The 26,855-nt window shown below is 33.4% G+C and overlaps 1 protein-coding gene across 1 annotated transcript in view; it reads right to left on the minus strand.

Moving 5' to 3' along the window:
* Window positions 1–3,345: 3,345 nt before the first annotated feature.
* CCDC172 (coiled-coil domain containing 172) overlaps window positions 3,346–26,855 on the minus strand; it is an 85,468-nt gene continuing 61,958 nt past the window's right edge. Inside the window, exons 5-8 of the mRNA XM_003787333.3 lie at window positions 24,259–24,360; window positions 23,837–23,939; window positions 4,452–4,539; window positions 3,346–3,384 (exon numbers count right to left, since the gene is read on the minus strand). Of these exons, the coding sequence (XP_003787381.1) occupies window positions 3,346–3,384; window positions 4,452–4,539; window positions 23,837–23,939; window positions 24,259–24,360 (332 nt within the window). The remainder of the gene's footprint in view (window positions 3,385–4,451; window positions 4,540–23,836; window positions 23,940–24,258; window positions 24,361–26,855) is intronic.

The raw sequence follows: 26,855 nt of genomic DNA on the forward strand, positions 1-26,855 counted from the left end.
GGAAAGAAGATGGGTCAAAAAAGAAACATAAAAGTTCACCTAAAAAAGATCAGCTTCAAATGTTAAAACACTTTTTAGTACATTGGGCAATTTCAAATTTTACACTGTAAATAAATATTTGAATGACAGAACACCTTAGCCTGGTATGAGAATTAAAATTGTCTCATATTTATTTCTAATCATGTCACTGAACTGCTACTGTTTTCTGGGCTGCAAATGAATAATTTATTCATAATAGTATGACACAGTTATGTGATTGATTGGTTTAAAATAGAAAGAGACTTTGTCCTCAGCAAAAGCTTAGAACAGGGCCTGTCCAGTGCGTGCTGTCTGTCCATCAGCAGCTGGCCAGCTGAATTACTGCTTGCCCTTCTGGTAAGAGGCTGAGTGGATTTTTCACAGCATAATCTCCACTCAACAATAAATTACCAATCCCAATTGACTTTTGTCTTAAGACATTTTCAGATTCCAATTCCCTATAAAACAGAGACTTCACCCTTATTGTAGACTTTTCAGAATCTCATCATGATTTTTCAAGTTCTAAGAAAAAAAAGGCAGGCAGGCAAAGTGCTTCTTAATTTTAGTTTCTTTTACAGAAGAAAACACAACTATTGAAAAAACAACAATAGCAGAAATCTTCCAGATTATACAAACCTTAAAGCTTTTCCTTTTCTTCACTTTTACCTCTTATTTCAGTAATTAGGACAAAGAAAGGAATTTCTAGTCCAGTGGTCATGTTCCATATCTTATAATTTTTGTTGCTGTTTTTCCCCTAGCTGAATAGCTCCATTAATCAGCAGGAAAAATATGCAGCAATCCATCTATACATTCTAATGTTACTCCCAGTGGAGAACCGTGAATTAGAAAGTTGCTTCTGAAAGAACTGTTACAGCAAAAAACTGTGGTGGCCTGCCACAAATCTCTGAGCAGGATCAGTGTTAGTTTGGGTTGGTTTTCATTTTGGCTATAACTAAGCATATGACAAATTTAATGAATTTACTTAACGAATGGGCAGTGGCTCATGCCTATAACTAGCCCTCTGGGAAGTTGAGGTGGGTGGATTGCCTAAGCTCAGGAGTTTGAGACCAGCCTGAGCAAGAGTGAAACCTCATCTCTAAAAAATAGCCAGGTGTTGTGGTGGGTGCCTGTAGTACCAGCTACTAGGGAGGCTGAGGCAAGAGGATTGCTTGAGCCCAAGAGACTGAAGTTGCTGTAAGCTAGGACACCACAGGACTCTATTGAGGGCAACAAAGTGAAACTGTCTAAAAAAAAAAATTGTCTTTCTGTATAGCCAGAGTCTTATTTCTTAATTAACTAAATTCAATCTGAGACATATTTTTACCTAGATAATTTTAGTAAATTTTCCTAACTTAAGAATTTTATGACTAATTCTTAACAAAAATAAAAACAATCTACTACTAATAGTTTGTATTGATGACACAGTTTAGCTTAATACACTGACTTCTAACTATTGCTGTGTTTCCTTTGCTTCAAAGGAGTTGTTCCTTTGATTACATTGATTTTAATAGTTCCAGTTGTTTTGATAGGTATCATGTGGGTAGTGCTCTATATTACTTTACATGCAGTGCTAAAATAATCACTCATTTTACTATATGAAAATTAGTTTAAATCTTAAATTATGCATTTTAAGGGTTTTGAAATAATGAAAATACTGAACCCTTAGTTTTTTCTCAAATTCAATTCACATGAATCCTGATTCTATTATTAAATATTTAATCCAGATAATCTATATGTTCTGAAAGAACAGTTGTATTAGTAAGTTTATTCTGCACATATGTCAGTGTGTTAGCTATACAAACAGGTAGCATACCTCTAGTTCACATTAATATTTTAGCTACAAAACCATTAATGAATAAAAATTACCAGTAAGTGAAAAATACTTTCTGTATAAACTCAATCTGCATGTTAATATTATAGTACATACATATAATAATAGAGATTCACAAGATGAGAAATGTGGGTAGATAAATGAACTAAAATAAGACAGAAATGAAATCATGACTAATCCCAATAACTATTTTGACTCTCTATTTGCATACAAAATAAATTGCAATTCCCTGGCACCATTAATTTTTTCTTCTTAAGCAAAAATAACTTATCATTAATTTAAATATTTAAAAAATAAAAATAGCAATTACTTCTGAAAATGCAAATTATTTGAAAAGAAGGCAATTGCTACCTATTCCAAAAGAGAGTGTTTTAACTTTGCTAATTTTTAAAAAATAAGAGTGTTAAACAACTTATACAAAAAAGCTATGTCAAAATAAGACTTACTCTGAAATAAGGTTTACTTGGGTTCTGCTCTGAGACTTAGACAGACCTTAACATCAGTAGATATAAGGCATCTGTAAACATTTCATATTTGACATTAATTCAGCTATAACCACAAAGGACAACATGGTTCTAACATTAGCACTTGGTATTTTGAAATATATCCCCAAGTAAATTTTGTTCTCCTCCTTGACCTACCCCAATCTGGGACCTTGTTAAATCGTTTTGATACACCAAATTTTAGATAACAGACTTTCTATCTAGTTAGGAGTGCTAACAGCAAAAAGATAAGTAATGTTGGAAATCTGGTAGCAATACTAAGTTTGATATAACCATAATACACTGTTTTCAGTTGCAGTGCTTCAGGCCACCAGAGAAAATGAATACTGATGGCTGTAAGGAAATTATGTACCTCCCCAGTGGATAACTTATTTCATTCCAACTAACATTGGCATTAGGAAGAAAATTGGCAGGCACAAACTGCTGAAAAAACAACTGCAGGTGCCCCAGACTTTAACTCTAGACACACAGGGGAAAGCAAAAAAAAACTGGCTATGGCAGATGAAGGGTTTCAGAGGACCTCTGTCAACAGACATCCAACGATTAGAGCAGGATTAAAATGAAAGTAAGCATCTCTGTTAGTAGGTGCTTCTGTTGGCAAAAATGGCACCAACAAAAAAATTGGGTCAATAATCTGAGCATTTCCACCTACATGCATTTGACTGGACCTATGTAAAGCTACAACAAAGAATGAAAAGTATAGTCAGAGGAATATAAAAAACCTGGGAACAAGTATCTACTACTTGTCCTTTATCTTTAGAAACAAAATCAAACCACACAAGAATTTTTTGCCTAGAATTCAAGTTCTAGGAAGCAACAAAGGCAAAATTACTATTGCAGTGCTAATAAATTAATTCTAGATATTAGGAACTTTGAATATTCTGAGCCTCATGTTCTCCAAAGAATCTGTTGTAATGGGTACCATTCATGTATCTTTCACAGAGATGGGATACTAAGATGCCTTGATCAGGTTTCAGATGGCTGATCAATTCTCTAGAAGTTGTTTTTATGAAGATTTTTCTGTGCCAATGTCTGGAAAGAAAACATGTAATAACTATTCATAAGGAAAACCAAATTGTTAATTAAGAATTACATAAAATTTATCTAAATTTAGTCAAACAATAACTCTTGTAGTTCTAAATTTTGCTTTTGAAAGATTTTATTTATTTATTTGTTTATTGAGTCAGAATCTCACTTTGTCACCCTTTGTAGAGTGCTGTGGCTTCACAGCTCATAGTAACCTCAAACTCAGGTTTATGCAATTCTCTTGCCTCAGACTCCCAAGTAGCTGGGACTACAGGCGCCCACCACAATGCCCGGCTATTTTTAGAGATGGGGTCTCACTCTTGCTCAGGCTGGTCTCAAACCTGTGAGCTCAGGCAATCCACCTGCCTAGGCCTCCCAGAGTGTTAGGATTACAGGAATGAACCACTGAAAGATTTTACTGACATATAAATTCAAATATAACCTATTAGAATATTTGTAAACAAAAATGTTTACAGAAAAAAAACATAAAACAAAATGTTATGTTTTAATATACTTAAAAGCTATGTCTTCTATTAAATTAGAGTATATGAAATACTGTGTTCATTTTATAAACAACCAAAGTAAGAGGTTAAAGCAATTTAAAGTGCTCTCACATAATTTGAAAGTAAGTTTCTAATAATTGACTTCAAGGTTTTTCAGATCATAAAAATATATAATAAGAAAGTTTTAGGATCAAATATAATAAAAGTATAATTTATGCCTATCAAAACCAAAAAGCTTTTAAGCATTATGATAGTTAAAATTCTTCAGTGCATTAATTCTCTAATGACAGTTTTAGTCATGGAAAAGTTGAGAGGTCACATCTGATTTTTTTAACTTAGTTTGAAATTATACATATTCTCTTTGAATATACTTTGCTTTATGTAGCACCTAACTCTTCAGGAACTCAAAATACTCCATAGATGTATATCCTGACTTTAGTTTTGCTCATTACTGCTTTCTGGTTTTTGCAGAGGAACAAAGCACTAGTTCAGTGAAATGTATACCAGTAAAAATAGTCTTACCAGTAGATAAAACAGTATTGAACATAAGGTTAATTGATGATGCCTTACCAGCTCCAAAAATTCTATTTCTGTTTGGAGAGCTTCATAAACACTTTCCAAGTCATCTTCCTTATACAGTTCTAATTCTTTTTTAAGTCTAGTTTAAAAGTAAAAATTCACCCTATTAGTTTAATAATACACCATTTTATCATAAATTTTATTACACAGAGAGTGACAGTTTTGTGGCTTCTATAATCATAATTTCAAGTTAGAACCAAAGTTTTTGGAAATTTTAATTCTCTAAAATTCAATAAGAACCATATAAAATTTTGAGAAAGAAATATTTTATAAAGAAAAAAGGTAGACTCAATAAATAATAGACATTTGCTAATTTACAAAAATTAGAAGAGCAACATAAGTTAGTGGGAAAAAAATGTCATAATGCTACATATGTGTATAAAGACTTCTGTTTTAGTCCCGACCACAAATAAGCTGAATAACCTCGGTTAAAACATTTAGCTCATCTGACTCTCACCTGAAAACTTTTAAGTATAGAAAATAAATGACCTCTGAGTTTCTTTATAAAACTGAACTCTAACTTTATGTGTATACATACATAATTAAAATATACTTTAATTTGGAAGTAAGAAAGTAACATCAATGTTTCTTTTCTCCAATTAAGTCTTTAGTTCTTTGAATATTTCTAATTTTTCAGCAGGAATAAAGCATATAATTTTTTCATGCCTTTGGGGTTCACAATAATAGGTTAGAGTTGAAGAGGTTAGACTTGGGTTTATTTACCTTTTTACTAAAGGGAAAAGGGTTTGGACCTATTAAAACAAGTTTATGGGAGACCACGTTTGAAATGACCACACCAGAATGAAGTTTCTGGATATAGGGGCCATGTAGCTATCTTTAAAACAGGCATATTTTCCAACAAACAGGAGATTCACAGTGACAAATCAAAAAGGGCAGCTGAGCCTAAAATAGGAAGTCCTTTCAGTGTTATCACTGTAAGGAAATTAACCTAGAAATGACTCTTAAAAAAGACAAGTATTTATGTTAAATTTTTTGCATTTTTTTTTTTTACCAGGCTTCAAGTGACTAAGAAGCATGAAAATATATGGGTAAAGTAATGAAAGATAAGGGCTATTTTATTGAAGTCTGTTTATGTATACTCATTTTGGTGTTGGCTCTGTCTTTAATGATAATAGTAGGTCCTGTCTCCCTGGTATAAGGTGGGAACCTTCCTCAAAGGGCAATCTATGCCTTACTTCTAGGCACATGTAACGGCTAAGAGGGTAGAGAACTCTTGTGGCATCTGTTGAGTCTTAACTGCCTTTAGGTCAAAATAATCATTATGCCAATGTTGCATAATTTGGAATTGGCATATTTTGATGTCTCTCACAGAAAACTTACATAGGCAATATAAACAATAAACCTTAAGCAAATAGTTAACAACATTGTTAATATCAAATAAGTTTGATAATTATAAATATATTCAGGAAATTTATTGCCAATATCAGCATGACTTCAAAACATTTTAAATTTATTTTATGTATATATTTAATGTGGAAAATAATAAAGAAATATTCTTTCATTTCTAACATTATGACTGACTTTTTTTTTTTTTTTTAAAGACAAGCATAAACAGAAGCCATGAGCTGTGGCTAGACAGGCAGAGAGCTATAGCCTGCACTTGAGGAGTTAGGGAGAAGAAGCTGCCGTAAAGATGACATTAAGAGCAGCATCACTCTCCCAATTATAAACAACTCTTGGGCCAGCAACAAGGTGATATTTAGATTACATAAAACTTTGCTGAGCACTTATTCTCAAGGAGAAGAGGGCTCTACACCAGTAGCATTCCCCAGATATCAGTGGGAGCAAAAGAAAATCCCTTTTGAAGACAGCCTTAATATATTTAGACTTAGAGTCTTCTTACAAATTGAGAACAACGAGCAATCACCAAGCACAAATATAGAATGGCACTATAAATAAGTCAGCAGAGTCAAGGCACAGATTATGCCTCTAACATACGATGAACTACAAATCCTAAAAAAAGATAACACTATGGAAAATGGGTACAAAAGAAATAAAAACCAAAGTCTTAAAAGATATCCAATGGCTAATAAAAAAAAAATAAAATGATACTCAACTTTGGTTTTGTTCAGGGAAATACAAACAAAGGTACAATGAAATACCACTAAAACTCTGCTAGAATAGGCAAAATGAAAGACAGGCAATACAAAGTATTGACAAGGATATTAAAAAAACTAGAACTTTCAGACCACTAATACAGGATAGTGTCCATTTTTTTTTAAACTTTTAACCTACGTCTTTTGATTTAAAGTGGGTTTCTTGTACAAACCACACAGATGAATCTTACTATCTTACCTAATATCTTTGTCTTTTAGTTGGTGTGTTTAAACCATTTACATTTAGTATAGTTATTAATATGGCTAAATTAAAAATATAGCATTTTTCTAGTTACTGTTCCATCTCTTTTTTGTCCCTTTCCTTTTCTTTTCATCTGCTTTTGGATCAATTATTTTTCATAACTAAATTTTACATATTCTATTCTCTTACTATTATACCTACAGTAGTCCTCCCCTATTCATGGGGTATATGTTAGATCCCCAGTGGATGTCTGAAACCACAGATAGGACTCAACCTTATACGTATATACTATACATTTTTCCTGTACATACACACCTATGATAAAGTTAAATTTACAAATTAGGCACAGTAAGAGATTATCAACAATAGTAAAATAGAACAATTATAATAATATGCCATAATAACAGGTAAATGTGATCTCTTTCCCTCTCAAAATATCTCAGTGCACAGTAGATCTTAGCAACCTCGGCATATGGTTTTTGTCTTTCTGTATTAAGTCAAAAACTTTCACCTTTTTTCTTCAAAGAAACACATTACAGCTTCTCTTTGGCATATCCAAATAGACAGCATCATTACTCTGGTGCTTTGGGGCCATTATTAATTAAAATAAGGATTACATGAACACAAATATTGCAACATTGCAATAGTCAATCTGATAACTTCGATGGCTACTAAGTGACTGTTAAGTGGGTAGCATATACAGCATGAATATGGTGGGCAAAAGGATGATTTACATCCAGGGCAGGATGGGACAGGATAGGGCAGGATGGCTCAGGATTTTTATCACACTATTCAGGATAGTATATAGTTTAAAACTCATGAATTGTTTATTTCTGGAAATTTTCATTTTATATTTTTGGACTGGTTGAATGCAGGTAATTGAAACTGTCAAAAGTAGAAACTATGGATAAGGCAGGACTACTATATTTTTAAAATTTTGTAATTATTGCACTTGAGTTTATAACACATTCTTCAATTTATTTCTGTGTACTCTCTTACAGGTAAGAACCTTACAATAGTGAGTTTCTAATTTCTCCCTCCAATTTTTGTTCTATTATCATTACACATTTTTCTTTTTACATATGCTATAAGTCTAAAATTCCTGCTACTATATTTTGCTATAGCCATTTATCTTGAAGAACAATTAAAAATGAAAGAAAATGCTTTTGTATTTATCTTCATTTTAATTATTTCTGAAGCTTTTTTTATATCTCTGAGTAGCTTCAAGTTTCCATCTGGTATACTCCTTCTTTCTCAAAGACTTACCCAAAACTAGCCTTTTTTATAGTGTATCTGTTGGCAAGGAATTCAATCATCTTGTATTTGTCTAAGAATATCTTAATTTTCCTTCATTTGTGAAAGATATTTTCAATGAGGATTCTGAGTTGACAGCTTTTACTTTCACTCTTTAGGATGTTATCATCTTGTCTCTTCTGGTTTCCATGATTTCTGATGGGAAGGCTACTATAATTCTTATCTTTGTTCCTTTGTATATAATGTGTTTTTGTGTCTTTTTTTTTCTATGATGTCTTCCTTTGTGATTTTTGTCTTTATCTTTGTTTTCCAGAGGTCCAAACATGACAAGTATACATTTGCTTTTTTTTTTTTAATTCTGTTTAGGGATATCTGAGCTTCTTGCATTTCTGCTTTAAAATATTTCATTATTTTTGGCCAGGCATGGTGGCTCACACCTGTAATCACATCACTTTGGGAGCCCAAGGTGGGGAGGATCACTTGAGGCTAAAAGTGCAAGATCAGCCTAAACAACACAGCAATACCTTGTCTCCACAAAAAGTTTTTTGAAAACTTAGCTGGGCACAGTGGCACATACCTATAGTCCTAGCTACAGAGAATTACTTGGGCCCAAGAGTTCCAAGGCTGTAGTGAGCTATGTTTAAGTCATTATACTCCAGCCTGAAAAAGGGAGACCTTAGCTTAAGAAAAAAAGAGGAAAATAATCCACTTGTTTTTATAATAAGAACCATAGGAAAGATGGACAAGAAACTAATGAAAATGGTTACTTATAGCACTGAGTGAAGCAGTGGAGTAGTTACAAAATCGAATGAGATTCCCCTGAGTATATTTTTTATATACTTTTGATTTTGAATTATGCTGATATATTACAGAGTCAACAAATAAAAATTAATCAGTGAAGCTGAAGAAAAAAGGACCATAAAATTTGACAGAAAAGAACACTTGAGTTAAACAGAAACTTAATCACATTTCAAATTTAAAATCACAGACAAAAATAAAAAAATAATTTAAGCAATTTTTAAACATAGTAGTTTATATATCTTCAATGGGATATGTAGGAAGACACTAAGAACTACAAAGTAGGTTTGTTGTTAGTAGGATTAGACAGCTATAATTCTAAAATTATTTTGTGATATTTTTAGGATTTAGGAAATGAATAATTACATTGATGTTGTTAAGAACCAGAGTTTTCACTAGAAGCAAAGGATGTACATATATAATGGGAGGAGGAAAAGACAAGCCCTGTCATTTTGGATTTGAATTGGAGCTCAGTATAAATACAAAATTTTTTTAAAATAGTATTTTTAGTTCTGTCATTTATAGTGCTTAAAAGCAATGACATGGGCTCGGCACCTGTGGCTCAAGTGGCTAAGGCGCCAGCCACATACACCTAAGGTGGCAGGTTTGAATCCAGCCGAGGCCCGCCAAAACAACAATGACGCCTGCAACCAAAAAATAGCCGGGCGTTGTGGCAGGCGCCTGTGGTCCCAGCTACTTGGGAGGCTGAGGCAGGAGACTCACTTGAGCTCAAGAGTTGGAGGTTGCTGTGAGCTGTGATGCCACAGCACTCTACCCAGGGGGATAGCTGAGGCTCTGTCTCAAAAAAATAAAAAATAAATGAAAAATAAAAGCAATGACATCCAGAAGCAATGAGCACATCTAGCACTCTGATCTTAGTTATTAAATATCACTCACTACTCAAAGATACCAGTGCTCCTTGAGGAAATAACTGGTTCCAGGATTGAGGTAGGTAAGGTTAGCCTAGAATATTGTCTGAGGAAGGAAGGAAAGAAAGGGAAGAAAGGAAAGAAGAGAAGAAGGGAAGGAAGGTATACTTAAAAAAAAAAAAAAAAAAAAACCCAAAACGATGGGACACAAAAATACATTTCAAGGGGATGCCTCTGGTCAAATTTACAACAATTGGAGCATCAAAAATAATAATTACAGTAATAGATTATAAAACATGAAATGAAAATAAATTAGTGAGTACATAGAGATTTATTTCTTAAAAGGAAAAAAGTTTTTTTCTCTTTTTACAGAATTTTACCAAGTAAATGAGGAAGACTGACATGATTAGAAAATTACTATTTAAAAAAAAAAAAGAAAATTACTATTTTGTAGCCACCACTGTTAATAGGCAATTCAGGGAAGAATCATTAGTGGACAATAAAATGATTATGTGAAGGATTCTTGGTAGAAAGGATATATACAAAGTCTCAAAGAGTCACTCAAAGATGACTCAAATTACCAATGGAAAACAGCACTCTTCACTGGAGAAATCTGGCACACACAATCTTAATAGGTCAAACTTAAAATTACCAATAACAAAACAAACACCTGATATAAATAAACACACTATCACTTACATAATGTTTTTTCCAAAAAAAAAAAAGTTTAACTTGAATCTAATCTCAAAGGAACAGACAGATCCAAAATGAAGTACATTCAATGAAACAACTATCCTTGGCTGGGCATGGCAGCTCACACCTACAATCCTAGCACTCTGAGAGGCTGAGGTAGGAGGACTGCTTGGGGCCAGAGTTTGAGGTTGTAGTGAGCTATGATGATGCCACCACATTCTAGCCCTGATGACAGAACAAGACTTTGTCTCAGGAAAAAAAAAAACAAAAACAAAAAATCCTAGCCTTGACACCTCAAAAAAAAAAAAAAAAAAGTGTCAATGTTACAAAAGGCAAAAAGCTGAGGAATTGTTCTTGATTAAAGGAGTTTAAAAGAAAACATTATATGTTATCTTTCCTAGGTATAAGAAAAGAGAGAGAAGGAGGAAAGGGAAAAAGAAGACAAGAAAGAGAAAGGAGGAGAAAAAGAAAGAAAAATATCTAATCATAAAACAAGATAACAGAGGAAATATTAATATAGACTATATTTGATAATAGTATTGTATCAATGTTAAATTTATTAAGTGTGTTAATTTGTTTTGATTTTAACTGACACACAATTATATATCTTTTTTCTTCTTTTTTTTAAATTAAGTCATATATACATAGATCATGAATACATTTATGCCTTTGTGGAATTCAATGTGTTGATTATTTGTACAAATTGGAGTGCTTACATCCTACTAATTAACTAACATAGCTTTCAATTCATTTTATATATCTTTATGGGGCATAGTATGATGTTTGATATGTGAATTATTTTGTGTTAATCAAATCACGGAATTTAATGTAACTATCGCCTCATACATTTACCATTTCTTTGGAGTCCTGGGTTTTATCTTTTTAGGGGAGGGGTGTTTTATTTCGTTTTTTTGAGGCAAGGTCTTGCTCTGTCTCCTGGAGTAGAGTGCAGTGGCATCATCACAGCTCACTGCAATCTCACACTCCCCAGCTCAAGCAACCTTCCTGCTTCAGCTTCCCTAGTACCTGAAAATATAGGTGTGTACCACCATGCCCAGCTAATTACTCTATTTTTTGTTGAGACAGTGTCAGGCTGATCTCAAACAACTCCTGGCTTCAAACAATCATCCCAAGCATTCCTGTAACTCAACCTTTCAAAGCACTAGGACTACAAGCATGAGCTGCCACATCTGGCGTTTTTGTTTTATTACATTTTTTCCTGAAATGCCATAAACATATATTATCATTTCTTTATGATTAAGATATTTAAAATTCTCTCTTCTTGCTATTTTGAAACATATAATAAATATTGTTAACTAAGAAACAAAAATGCTAACTATAATAATAAATGATTGACAATTTCAACCACGGGAAAATAGGAATTCTGTTCAACTACAACAGTCTAAAGCAAATAATAAAACCCTATAAGCTAGAAGAAGATATTTTTAATGCATTAACAGAACAAAATCTACAATTGCTAAAAGACCAAAAATTAAAAACATCTAGGATTCAGTTTTTGAGAAAGATAAATTACACAAATATCTTAATGAAAAAATAAATTGGAGGCCTTTTACAGAGTAGGAAAAATATGGGCCATAGGCAGATGAAAAGATGCTCAACCACACAAGGCAATACAGATTTAAGACCACGAAATACCATCTTATACCCACAAGATTAGCAAAAATTAATAAGTCTGAAAACAAAGTACTGAGGAGTATAGAGATCCATGAGAAATTTTGTAATGTGCCAATGGGAGTATAAATTGATTTAATCGTTTTGCAAAACAGTCTGTCATTAGCTTATGAAGGTCAAAATCCACGTACTCTACACCTAACAATTCCAGCAGGCTATTCTAGAGAAACTCCATACACATGCACCAACATGTATACATTAGCACTGCCTATGATAGAAAAGACTTGAAATAATTCAGATGTCCATTATAAAGGAGAAAAAAATCACTGTATATTCACATATCTACACTCACCAACATAGGTAAATCTTAGAAACAATGCTGAATAAAAACAAGTCCCAGACAATATGATACCATTTATAAAACTCAGAAACAATAAAAATAATCAATAGATTGTTTGAGTATGAATATATATGATAGATTATATAAAATATATAGTTTAAATTAAAATAATTATATAATGCAGTAAAGAAAATGACAAGCACAAAATAAAATGAATCAAATAAGTTATATACCACATATGCCTAAGAAAATGAAATGCAATAAGGGACATTAATGACAATTAGGGTAAGGAAGGAAGTATGGGATAAAAAAGGAGCCATAGCTAATGCAAGTTATTGGTAATCTTCTAGTTAAGTTTATAGGTGCTCATTATATTATGCTTCAGAAATTACATGTAGTTTATAAAGGTTATTTTAAGAACTAGGGAAAAAATAGAATACCAATAATACTCTATGCAGTCACACATCACTTAACAAGAGGGATACATTCTGATAAATGCATCGTTAAGGTGATTTTGTCGTTGCACGAACATCATAGTACAGTTACGCAAACCTAGATGGCATAGCTGATAACACACCCAGGTTATGGGGTATAGCCTGTTGCTCCTAGGCTATAACCTGTACAGCATGTTACCACACTGAATAGCATGGGCAATGGTAACACAAAGGGAAGTATTTGTGTGTCTAAACCTAGGAAAGGTACAGTAAAAGGATGGTATTAAAATCTTACGGGACCATAGCCATCTACAACTAATGTCGTTACACAGTACATGACTACAAACGTGAAGTTCATTGTGTTCTGAACTTTTAGGAATTTAATAGTAAATAGGAATTCTAAAAGAGTGCTTTTTAGGAAAGAGAACACGTTATTAACTTTGAGCATTAGATGTTTACACATGAATATAACCCCTGTAATAAATATTTTTAAAGAGTAAGTGGAAGGGTAAATGCAGAGTTACAATGTACTGTAGATACTGCTATTAAAAAGTACACAAGGGTTCATTTTAATACATTTATTTTTTTCCAAATAAAATAGTTGAGATCTTTCTTTCCACCTTTTGCACATGCTCCTCTTCAGTCTGAATGGACCACCAATTGTGTACGATCCTTCACACCCATCAGAATTGGATGGTGACCACTCTCCCTTTTAGCTACCTAATAATAAGAATGAATGACTACTGAAATCAAGGAGGGCATTCAGAGCAAATTATAGGAAGTATTTTTCTATTCAGCATATAATCAAGCTGTAGAATTTAGGTCTGCACTGACAGAAAAGATTGCTGTTGCTAGCTTTAAAAGGCTAGCTGATAATGGTATGAATATTAATATACTTGCAGCTAGCCAAAGCAATATAATGGTAAGCAGATCTCATGCTTCAGTGCATAGACTGATTATCTACAGGAGTCAAGAAGGACTTCCCTCTCCCACTGCACAGTAACTAAGGGCAGTTTGCACTGGTTATTGTCACCTTTCTCTGAATCATCAAATAATGGGCAGGATGAGCCAATATTATCAGTTAGTTTAAGCAAAACTTATGTTCCATGTATTTTTATGATTTCCTGCACCATTCCAATTTTTTATTTTTTTTGCAATTACTTCTCAGAGGCGTAGAAAAGCCTTAACTAACATCATACTCTTTTTAGCTACAGAACCATATGCAACTACTATTTAAGTTGAAAGAAGGACAAACTTCACTCAAAGTCTTAGTACTCAATTTCAAATGCTATTAAAATTTAGGTATATGTCATTGCAGACTTCAGTTTCCATTTAATAGTGATTATACAATTTTTTCCTAGTTTTTTTCTTTTTCTTAATGCTATTATATTATCCCCAGTTAACTATGCATGCCAGTTGATACCATCTAAGGTTATTATGTGGTAGTCCAAGTGGTTACAGCACAGTTGACCTAATCATTCATTTATGGTAGAGTATTTCTGTTGTTCTATTTTTCTACTACAAACAATATTACTATGAATACTTTTGTGCATAAAGCTTATTCTGCACCTATATTTTTTCCTTGATACAGAGCTCATGAGTAGATTTATTGAGTCAAATGACATAAACAATTTTAAGATGCTTACAATAATTTATATATATTAAATTACATTCCAAATATGTATATGTAATGTATACTGCACCCAGCAATGTATGTATCATGTCTGTGCCACACCCTTCACTTTATATTATGGCATCAATGACACCAAGGAATTTAGAAAATGATCACTGCAATGCTGTATATAGCTTCTATCATAAAGAAAATTATTTCAAAATCTAGGGCATGAATAGGTACATTTATATCAGAATATAATTTTGAAAGTAATCAATTGATTCTACCATCAAAATTTCTCCTGCACTTACTTGCAAGCTTTAATAACTATGTTATGAGCCAAGAATTCACAAAACAGGGGATCTCTATTAGCTTGAAGGCTACATAATCAATGCTGTAGAGACACTTCTCTTAGTGAATAAATGATGAAGTTTTACCAGTAAAGATGCAGAGTCAACAGAAATCTTCAACAAAATACACAGCTAAGAATCATCCTGGAATTAAATAGGGTTTTTCATACTTCATAAATGTTAAAAAGACAGAGAGAGAGAGATAATACCCATTTGGTATAAACATAAAATTATTTGACTAGTACTTTGCAGAAACTTTAGAACTGAGATCTTGTTACATGTGTCCACTCTGAGTCAATTCCTGTTGGAAACAAAAAATAAATGTAGACTACTTTCTAAATGTCTGTATTACAATTTCTATTACTCTACTAAATGATGCTCATTATAAATAACGTTACAAAAACACTTCTGCAATTATTTAAGGCTACATTTATAAAAATGTCTCTAGTTGTGAATATTTGGAACGTCATACATCCATTAATGGGAGAGTGAGTGCATAAATGTGCTTCTCTATTACAAAGGCATTAAAAAGAATGAAGTTGGTCAGTAAACATTAACGTGGGAAATGTCTACATTTTACTAAACAATAAAGCAAACTGAAGACCACTAAGTGTGATCTCATGATCCCATTTTGCTGAACAAACACAGACGTGTAGATGTATGTATACATGCACACATACAGATACAGAGAAACAGATAAACTCTGCTACACAGCAACCTTTTAACAATGGTTCCATCTAGGGGATCAGAGCAAAGCGATGGGAAGGGAGATTTTGACATTTTACTTCTTTGTAGTGTTTGAATTTTTATTCAATCAACATAGCCACAATTTATACATATTTGGTAAAATTAAAATTATATATGTATGTGTACATATGTACAGTACAATTTATCGGTATATCTTTTAGAGAGGTTAAAAGTGTTTTAATACCACATGCATTTATGCTTTCTTATAATTCTAAAGACCATCAACGTGCACTCTTTGACCAACTAAACTGAACAACTTTTTCACCAAAGAGGCCAGAGCACTTCTTTACCACTTCACATTAATGTACCTAAGGGTCTTTGAGTAGCAGGTGTATATTAAGTTTCATGCAGTTTACATTGCAAATATGCTCTTCACAAAACCAACCTATCTTTAAGTGCTCAGAATGAAAATCTCATGTTGTTGACTTTGCAGGTTTATTACCGAAACAAGTTTCCTGTTGCATTATACAGGCACAAATATTGATTATATAAAATGTATAACCATGCTACAAAAAACTATGAGTATAGAAAATACCTAAAATGTTTAAATTTGTCTCTTTTGTTACTATCTACAGTAAATAAAAATCATGGTCAAGAACTGTATTTTAGTAACCCTAGAGTTGGGTAATAACAATAAAAAATATATTTAGGGAGTTTATAGGGGTCCAACAGATAACCCTCTTCTTTCCTGCCTGAAACATGACCAATTAAGAAATAAAGAAAGGAGGCAGAAAGGAGGCAAAAATGTCTCATTTACTACTGATATAACAGATACTAGAGAATATGGCTTATATCTGCAGGCAAGGGTTTTCTAATTTGAATTACAGTAACTTAACTCACACCATTAAGGGTAGCACTGAAGCCTGTACTCTCCTGGAGCCCTGCCACTATAAAACTTAAGGAAAGCAGAGTGGAAAAAACTGAGGCACGCTAAGTTTCAAAGAGAAAAGGAAAAGGAAAGGACTGGCTCCACGTGATCCAGTTTACCCTTCCACACTCCCTGGCTGGACTCCTTCTCACTTCAGGAAGAGGGGGTGAGGCACGGAGGAGAGGCTAGAATAGTTAAACTAGGAAAGCTTTTTTCACGTTGAAGAAAAAAAATTAGTACTGAAAATAATTCCATTCCAAAGTGGAACTAACCCAGTGGTTAGAATATACTGTGTCTTTGAAAATAACACTGAAAACAAATAAAGAACTTTTAGAACTTTTAGAACTTTTGTAGTGAAAATTAAACTACTGGGACAAATACTTATTGAACAATATGTGCCCTTGACTGTGCTAGATACAGAGACTGAAAGATGAACAAGGAGTGGAGGGTTCCCAGTCTGGTGGGATGGATGGATAACTCTCATAGAATGTGATTAATGATACAGCCGTATCATAAATAAGTTCTCTGTGAACATAGAAAACTGAATGGTAGAGGAAAGTTTTCATAATTTATTACATTCACTTATTCCTCTATTTATTTATTCAACACCTACTGTATGACAAGCTCTGTACCCAAGTTTTAAAATGTAAGTACACAATGGTGAACGGAATAGACAGATCTTTCCTCTTATTGAGCACATGGTAGAGACAGACATTAACTAAATAAATGCCTAAATGTGTAACTAAAAAATGGAATATATGCTATAGAAGAAAAAAATATATAGGGTGCTGTTAAGGAAAATATCAGAGGTTACATTTTTTTTCCTTTTTTTTATTCAGTCATTTGTACATAGATCATAAATATATTTATGCCATTATGGGATTCAATGTGTTGATTATTTGTACAAGTTGGAGTGTTTACATCCTACTAAACAACATAGTCCTCACCACTTTTACCCAATTACAGAATTAGCATTAAAAGAAAAATGAAGACTTTACCTTTTATGTTTACATGGATGGAACTAGAAAATATTCTTCTTAGTAAAGTATCTCAGGAATGGAAAAAAGAATATCCAATATACTCAGTACTACTGTGAAACCAATTTACAATCACTCACACATGCATGTGAAAAATGAAACAGAGGTTACATTATATATGATGCATGTATGTATTTTTCTACAACTGGTGTGATCAATACAGGTTACACAGTTTAATCATGGGATAAGGGAGGTGGGAGGTTTCTCTGAGGATTATTTCAATTGAGACCTAAGGATGGGGTATGTTCCAGCAGGTAGGAGATAAGCAGACAGAATTGCAAACAGATGATTTCAGAAGAAATAAAGGCAGTATGAATGTCTTTAGGTGGAAGAAAGTTTGAAGTATCTCAGGGAGCACGGTGAGGAGTGGATCAAAATTTTAGGTAACATCAAGGAGGTGGTCAGAGATCATACTGCAAGAGTCATGTAGGCCACTTTAAGGACTTATGGTTCTATTATGTTCATTACGAAGCCATTGGATGACTTTAGAAAGAGGAATTATGTGATTCAATTCACAGTGGAATGGAGGGGCTTAAGAGGGGCTTAGGGGAGAAGCAGAAAAGAGATTGTTACTGAGATCCAGAACAAAGAGAGCCAGAATTTGGGTAGAAGAATGGACACAGAGAAGTAGAAAGACTCCAAAAACATTTTGCACATAAAAGCAACAAAACTTGGTGATGGATTAGGTTAGGGTGGGAATGGTAAGATTTGTGAATATGTCAAAAATGCCTGCTACATTTCAGACTTGAGAAGAACCCAGAAAAACAGACATGCAAGCTGGGTCCTGAAGACTAAATTAGATTTCAGCTGATGAAAAAGGATACAGGTATAAAAGCTTATTGTAGGTTTGGAACACCACAGTCCATATTGTGATGCACTCATAGCATAGGGCATGTGGGGAGATAGTAGCCCTGAAGGCCTGGAACATTAGATAAGGGTTTTTGTTTTTATTTGTTTAATCAGGGCATCATCACTGTTTTTAATTTTTTTAATTTTTTTTTTTTTTTTAGAGACAGAGTCTCACTTTATCACCCTCAGTAGAGTGCCATGGCGTCACAGCTCACAGCAACCTTCCAACTCCTGGGCTTAGGCGATTCTCTTGCCTCAGCCTCCTGAGTAGCTGGGACCACGGGTGCTCGCCACTATGCCCGGCTATTTTTTTGTTGCAGTTTGGCCGAAGCCAAGTTCGAACCCATCACCCTCAGTATTTGGGGCTGGCGCCCTACCCATTGAGCCACAGGTGCCACCTGCATCACTTTAGACCTATTTTTGTATTAGAATGTTGGGAATTTAGGATGGGAGTTCAAGAAAGAGGGACTGGGAAAAATCATCTAGAGATGATGACCAAAACCACTGATCCAGGTGGCACAGCCCATGGAGAGTACAAAGTCAGAAGAGAATCAAATCAGTGATGAGTCTCTGCACTCAAAGAACAGACAGAAGGAGAAATGAGAAGCTCAAAAGACACTCAATCCTCATGGACAGTATGAAATAAAAGCAAAATCACAAGTAGTTACAGCTAATAATTACAGAGCATTTGCTTGAGCCACGTGCTGCTCTAAGAACTTTACATTTTCTTAGTTCATTCTGTGTTGCTATACCCGAGGCTGAGTAAATTATACAACAAACAGGTTTCTTATCCCGTGGTTTTGCAAGGCTATATAAGAAGTATGGTGCCAGCATCTGCTCGGCTTCTGGTGAGGGCTTTTTTACAGGTTCATGTGAAAAGGACAAACCCAAGGGGCATCCTGGATTTACAGCAACCTTCTCTCCTGGGTAATAATTCATTTGCCCAGTTACCAATACAGTCTCTCCAGAGAGAGAACTCACCCACTACCCCAAGAACAGCCCCCAGCCATTCATGAGGGATCCACCTCTGTGATCCAAACAGTTACTAGGCTCTACCTCCCAACACTGCCACACTGGGGAGCAAATTTTAACAAGAGATTTGGTGGGATAAAACAAACCATATCCAAACCATAGCATATATGTTTAATCTTTTGTGTTTTACCATATCTTGTGAGGCAGGCACTATTATTAACCCCATTTTACAGATGAAGAGACAGAGGTAAAGACTACAGATGAATGAAGAGACAGAGGTAAAGACAAGTTAAATTGCTCGTCCAAGGCCACTAAACTAACAAGATGCAGAGCTAGGATTTAGAAGGGCTATAATTTTAACCACTTTGCTTACCTCCCGAAATTCTGATCTTTATTACTTCTCTCTTTTCTACTCTAGCTTAAGTGTTACTCATAGCAATATTCCACAAATAAGCTGCTATAATGTGTGTTAGTTAATAATACCACACTCTTCAAAGCAGAATCTTTAAAATAAACAAACATATTTATTCATATAGAAAAATTACCTAAGGTAGAGACTATTAAACCACTGAGACCCACTGGTTCTCTACATTCATGGATAGGGTTCTAACAAATAACCTGAACATGACAGATTAGCTTTTAAAAATATAAACCATAATCATTACAGAAAAATTTCAATAGCATAAGCAAAATAAAACATGTATTAAAATTATCCAATTACAAAAAGTAGAAACAATAAACACATAGCGATGAACCAATATTAAAATTTTCTTTTATAATTGCTTTCTTACTGGTTAGAGTTTAATAAAAGTAGAAGTAAATTGTAACAACTTTAAAACAGAACTGGTCCTCAACTGGAGGCTATTTTGTCACTCCTACCCCAGCCCCACGGGACATCTGGCAATTTCTGGAGACAGTTTGGTTGTCACAACTAGTAAATGGACGGGGGCATTTAGTGAGCAGAAAGTGATGCTAATAAACCTCTCACAAAGTATAGAAGAGCCCCCTGCCCACCACAAAGAATAATCTGGCCGCAAATGTCAATTGTGCCAAGTTTGAGCAATTCTGCTATAAAAATAATATTCTACTCTTTCATGTCCTTGCATCAGAACTACTACAACATCTTCTTAATTGGCATCTCTAACTCCCTAATTCCCTCCTTGAACCTCCTTCTAGAAAGTTGCCAGATCAATTTTGTTTAAGTAATAATTTCATTACAATAGTTACTTCAGATTTCTAATTTTCATATAGTTTAACTTGAGCTTCTCTGGAACAGGCATCCTTTTATAGTTATTATTTTTTTTTATTTGCAAAGTTTTCCATCGAGCCAGTTCCTAGAAAAAATCACAGTCATTGTTGACTAAATGTAAAAATCTGCAAAATGGAATTCCAGGCTAAATTCCTTTCCTTTTTCCTTGTTTTATCACATTTAGTAACTGGATAATTTAATGGACAATTTAGTCAGAAGCCCTAGGTTTGAGTTTCATCTAGTAGCTGTGGAACACTGGGAAAACTTGTAACCTTTTCTGAAATTGAGAAAAAAACGATGATCAGTTGCAAAAATAATACAGACATTATGGGGAGTTTAAAAAAGAAAAATAATAAGAAAAATTGTGTCGCCAAACTCATGCATTCCATTCCTGTTGCTGCTGTAACAAATTATTATAAACTTAGTGGCTTAAAAACAACCTAAATCTATCTTATGGTTCTGTAAATCTACAGAGATCTAAGTCTAAAATGGGTCTCAGGGGGTAAAATCAAAGTTATGGCAAGACTGTATTACTTTCTGAAGGCGCTAGGTAAAAATCCACTTTCTTGCCTTTTTCACCTAGATGCTGCCTACATTTCTTGGACGGTGACCCCCTTTCTGTCTTCAAAGCCAGCAATGGCCAGTACTGTCTTTCTCACATTACATCACTTTGACACTGACTCTTCTGCCTCCCTCTTCAGCTTTAAAGAACACTTGTAATTACAGAACTGGATTATTTTAGATAATCCAGAACAATATCTTCATCTTAAAGTTAGATTACTAGCAATCTTAACTTCATCTACCACTTTCATATTCCCTTGCTATGTCATCTATCTTACTCAAAGGTTCTGAAGATTAGAACATGTACATGTTTCCAGTGATGGCATTATTCTGCCTATCATGGTCTATTTTCAAGCCCCCAAATATTCACATCTTACAATCAAAGTATATTCATCCCATTTTAATACCCCCAAACTGTCAATGAATTACAGTATTAACTTGAAGTACAACACCTCATTTCTATGTCATCAACCCAAAGGTTCCCAAGTACCATTATCTAAATCATTTAAATCAGGTATAGGTGAGGTACATAATCCATTTTGAGTCACAATTCATCTCCAGCTGTGAACCAGTGAAACTCAAGAATTGAGTCATTTTCACTTAAAATAAAGTGGTGGACAAATAATGCATAATAAAAAATAATAATAATATTCACTCTAGCAAAGAAAAATGCAACTATGCAGAAGTTCATATGCATTTAAAAACAGATGAAAAATAATCATCTCTAAAATTTAAGGATAAAATCAACTTAATTTTGAAATTTTGATCTTCATAATGAAGTTGAATAAATGTCATATCATTTGTTACCATTATTAGCTTTGTGTTATTACACTAATCCTAAGACTGATACAGTCCTCTTGCCTAAAAAATTTTTTTTTTTTTTTTGAGACAGAGCCTTACTCTGATGCCCAGGCTAGAGTGCTATGGAATCAGCCTAACTCACAGCAACCTCAAACTTCCAGGTTCAAAGTGATCCTCCTGCCTCAGTCTCCCAACTACCTGGAAGTACATCCAGCTAGTTTTCTTTTTTTTTTTTTCAATTTTTAGAACAGAAGGTCTCCCTCTTATTCAAACTCATCTCAAACTCCTGAACTCAAGTAATCTTCCCACCTCAGTGCTAGGATTATAGGCATGAGCCACCATGCCCAGCTTTCCTGAAATATTTACACATAGTACTTGGTTTTATTCACACTTGGGAAACCTCTTATGAAACATACTAATAGGGGTACTAAGAATATATACAAATGAATTAAAAGTGGGAATTGATAGATATTGGCATATTTATCTAAAAGATATGATAGATATTGATATCTGTAATTGATAGATACTGGCATGTCACATCTAAAATGCAATGAATGTGGCTGGGCACAGTGGGTCGTGCCTATAAACCCAGCACTCTGGGAGGCCAAGGCAGGAGGACTGCTTGGGCCCAGGAGTTTGAGACCAGCTTGAATAAAAGCAGACCCTGTCTCTACTAAAAAACTAGCTGGGCACAGGCATCATGGCAGGTACTTATACTTCCAGTTACTCAGAAGGCTAAGGCAAGAAGATCGCTTGAACCCAAGAGTTTGAGGTTGCTGTGAGCTATGACCACAAGACACCCTACCCAGAATCACAGAGTGAAACTCTATCTCAAAATAATAATAATAATAAAGAAAGAAAGAAAGAAAAATGCAATGAATAGACTGGGTACAAGGACTGATATTTCTTTTTATTCAAATTTCCTCTTGTCACCATTGGTAAAGCAAAAAGCACTTTCTAATAGACTTTGTGTGTTTAATTTTAACCCAGGGCAAATTTTTATGACTGAGTGATAAACCCACAAAACTGGACTTCATATCTGGAGCCCTTATACTATTAACTATAACGATACTAGTGGGCATCACCATTTTTAAAAGTGTAAAAAATTCAATGAGCAGATTGTCATTACAGAAACTCATTCTGCATCACACATATCACCCAAGAGACTGATATTTTATGCTTATAAAACTTAACATAAAATTAAATTGCAAATATTTTCTCCCAATTTACTAAAATTATGGCCTAAGGCAATATATTGCTAATATGAAGCATTTGTTCAGCTCTAGTGGACATATTTCCTATATGATTTATCTGAAAAGAGGCTTCATTTACTTCTTCATAGTTCAGTAATGAGGTTCCTTTTCTTATGTTAGGACTACAAAGTATAAGAACTTCTTTAAAATTAAGCCAGCAAACATAACACTGAATTGCTAATAAATAATAGTCAAATTTAAAAACTCAAGGTAGTCTCTCCTTGTATTTGTGATGTCATTTCAAACATCAACCATTATTTTATTATCTAAATGTATAAAAAGCATCTAAATACTCCATACAGAATTATATTTTCATTTTTTTAGGAACAAAACCAGAGTAACAAATTTCAAGTGAAACATTGTAATTTTCTTCCCTTGAAATCTAAAAAGATTAAAAATAATTTCAATTATTTGCTCCCTAACCACCCCCCCCCAAATTTTTAGGAATGACAGAAATAAGAGTTATCTTTTGGGATGAGAATAACACAAAGTCCATGAGGTGTGAGAAATGGAAAAATTGATTTCAACATCATTGACCCAATGCATTATGAATTTATATGTAGCACTTTGTAAACAGTGAAGTGTTTACTTACTAGCATGTTTTAAAATATACATAGAAGGAAAAAACGTCTTCATCTGGAACTTTTAAATAAATCCATACACTCAGCTTTATGCTGAAATCTACTTAACTTGAAAAGTTACCAGATTTTATACCAAAGTATAATAGGCAATTCTTACCTTAAGCAATCTGCATCATTTTGAGGCTTTTCACTGATTTTTATTTTTTCTGCCTCTAGGTATTTGGTAGTATAAATGGATTCCTTCTCTTCATTTTCAAAAGCTAAACAATTTAAAAATTCTTATAATTAAAAAAAATACATGTTATCTTTACTCACTCATAAGAATAATACTCTAATTTTTGGTGCTTACGTGTATATTCTCTACTCTAATATAGCAATTAAGGGAGCACAGAAGATCTCTGCAAAATTTGTGACATTAAAAATACAAGCTTTAACATGCATATATATTTTATCTCTTTTTGATGCCAATAATAACAATATATTCCAAGACATAAATATATTTTTTAAAAATGATATGATCCTATTATGTCCATGTAAATACATTTAATAGCAAAATAAAGTAATTGATGAAGGTAATACCTTTAAGTTTTCTCTGGAGAGTAAGTAACTCTTGTGCCAATTCGCTCTTTTGTTTTTGGAGTTCATTTAACCAGCCACTATCATGTTCCATTGTTTTCATTTCTAGAAACAAATACAATAGCATCAAAAACAAAATAATCAAGGAGGTAAAAGCTATGTACACTGAAAACTATATAACATTGATAAAATATATTGAACACAAATAAATGAAAAGATATCTCTATAGATTTAAGATTTGGTATTAAAAATGTCCATACCACCCAAAGCAAAATACAGACTCAACACAATCCCCATCAAAATGCCAATGGTATTCTTCACAGAAATAGAAAAAAAAAAAACACTTCTAAAAAATCTAGACACAAATAGACAAAAAATGTATTTTAAGTATTTAGGCTTTGCCTTAAATATGTCAGTAATTATTAACTTCTTTTATAAAGTAAAAATTTAAGCAGCATATGGTCGATTGGCCATCTAGGAATTGTTTTTAAAAAACTGACCAGCACATATTAATCATGAACTGATTAATAAGATACAAAGAGACAGGTTAGTTGACAGTTAGGCCACCAAAAGACAATTCAAAATATGTAAAACACGTATTACTGAGGAAAAATAAACTTCCCAATAATAAGAAAACTCTATGCTTCATACCTAAAGCATATTTGAAATAACATTGCACAGTACTCACTATATGGCAACAAGCTTTCACAATATTGCTAATACGGTTTCTTCGACCTAAAATGCCCTTCCTCTCTTTATTCCCACAACAAATTCCTATTCATCCCCTAAGACTCATCTCCTAAATTTTCAAATATTTTTCTCTTCTGGTCTATCTTCCAGAACTCCAATTACACATTTATTAAACTGCTTGATGTTGTTCCACATGTCTCTGAGGAGCTTTTTAGTTTTTTGAAGTCTTTTATTTCCCTCTGTATTTCAGTTTTTAAAGCTCTCTCTTCACATTCACTGACCTTTTTTCCTGCAGTTTCTGATCTGCTGTTAATCCCTTCCAGGGAATTGTTCATATTGGATATTATGTTTTCTAACCTCTAGAGTTCCTTTGGTTCTTTTTACAGAACAACTTTTAATGAGATATAATTCACATATCATATAATTTATCCTTTTAAAGTATAAAATTGAGTGGGCTTTAGTATATTCACATATTTGTGCATCCATTATCACTACATAATTTTTGAACATTTTCTCACCCCCAAATAAAACTCCATACCTATTAGTAGTTACCCACAATTTCCTCCAGCTCATTCAGCCCTAGACAACCACTGATCTACTTTCTGTAGGAAAATACGAATTTTCCTGTTCTGGACATTTCACAAAAACCAAATCAAACAAGATGTCGTCCTTTGCAGCTGGTTTCTTTCATTTAGCATAATGATGGTAAGGAGTACTCATGTTGTAGCACATATCAATGTTTCATTTTTTTTTATCATGCCTAATAAGATTCCATTGTATAGCTATACTATATTTTGTTTTTGTATACATCAGATGATAGACATTTATGTTGTTTCCACTTTTTGGCTACTATGATTAACGTTGCTGTGAACATTAATGCAGGTCATGCATCATTTAACAATAGGGATACATTCTGAGAAGTATGTCCTTAGGTGATTTTGTCATGTGTTAACATCAAGGAATATGCTTATAAAACCTAGGTGGCACAGCCTACTGCACACCTAGGCTGTATGGTATAGCTTATTGCTCCTAGGCTACAAACTCATACAACATTTTACTATGCTGAATACTGCAGGAAATTGGAACACAATAGTATTTGTATATCTAAATGTATTTAAACATAGAAAAGGTGCAGAAAAATACAGTGTAAAAGTTAAAAAATGGTACAGCTATATAGGGTTACTTACCATGAATGGAGCTTGTAAGACAGGATGTTGTTCTGTGGGCATCAGTGAGTGAGTGAATGCGAAACCCTAGGACGTTACTGTACACTATTATAGACCTTATAAACATCACACATTTAAGCTATATTAAATTTGTAAGAATTATTTTTTCAATAATAAACTTTAGCTTACTGTAACTTTTCTACATTATAAACATTTAATTTTTTTAACTTTTTCACTCTTTTGTAATAATACTTAGCTTAAAATATAAAACACTGTACAAATATACAATATTTTCTTTCTTTATATCTTTATTCTATATGTTTCTCTATTTAAAATTTCTTTTTACTTTTTAATCTTTGTTAATAACTAAGACATAAACATACACATTACCCTAGGCTTCATATTCTTCCCAGTACTATTATTGCTCACCTTTATTACAGCTACATTAGTGGCATCTCTTTATGGTTTTGATTTGCATTTCTTGATGACTAAAGATCTTGAGCATCTTTTCATGTGACTGTTTACCTCTTTTGAGAAAATGTCTACTTAAATCCTTTGTCTGTTCTTTAATTGGGTTGACCTTTTATTGTTGAATTGTAAGAATTCTTTTTTTTTTTTATTGAATGGTAACTATGTACATTAATGCACCTCTGGGGTACAGTGTGGGGTTTTCACATGCAATCTGAAATACTTCCATCAAATTGGTCAACAGAGCCTTCATGTCATTTTCTCAGTTATTGTTTT

This window comes from Otolemur garnettii, unplaced genomic scaffold, assembly GCF_000181295.1.
Source record: "Otolemur garnettii isolate 467f Iridium unplaced genomic scaffold, OtoGar3 scaffold00021, whole genome shotgun sequence".
Lineage (NCBI taxonomy): Eukaryota > Metazoa > Chordata > Mammalia > Primates > Galagidae > Otolemur > Otolemur garnettii.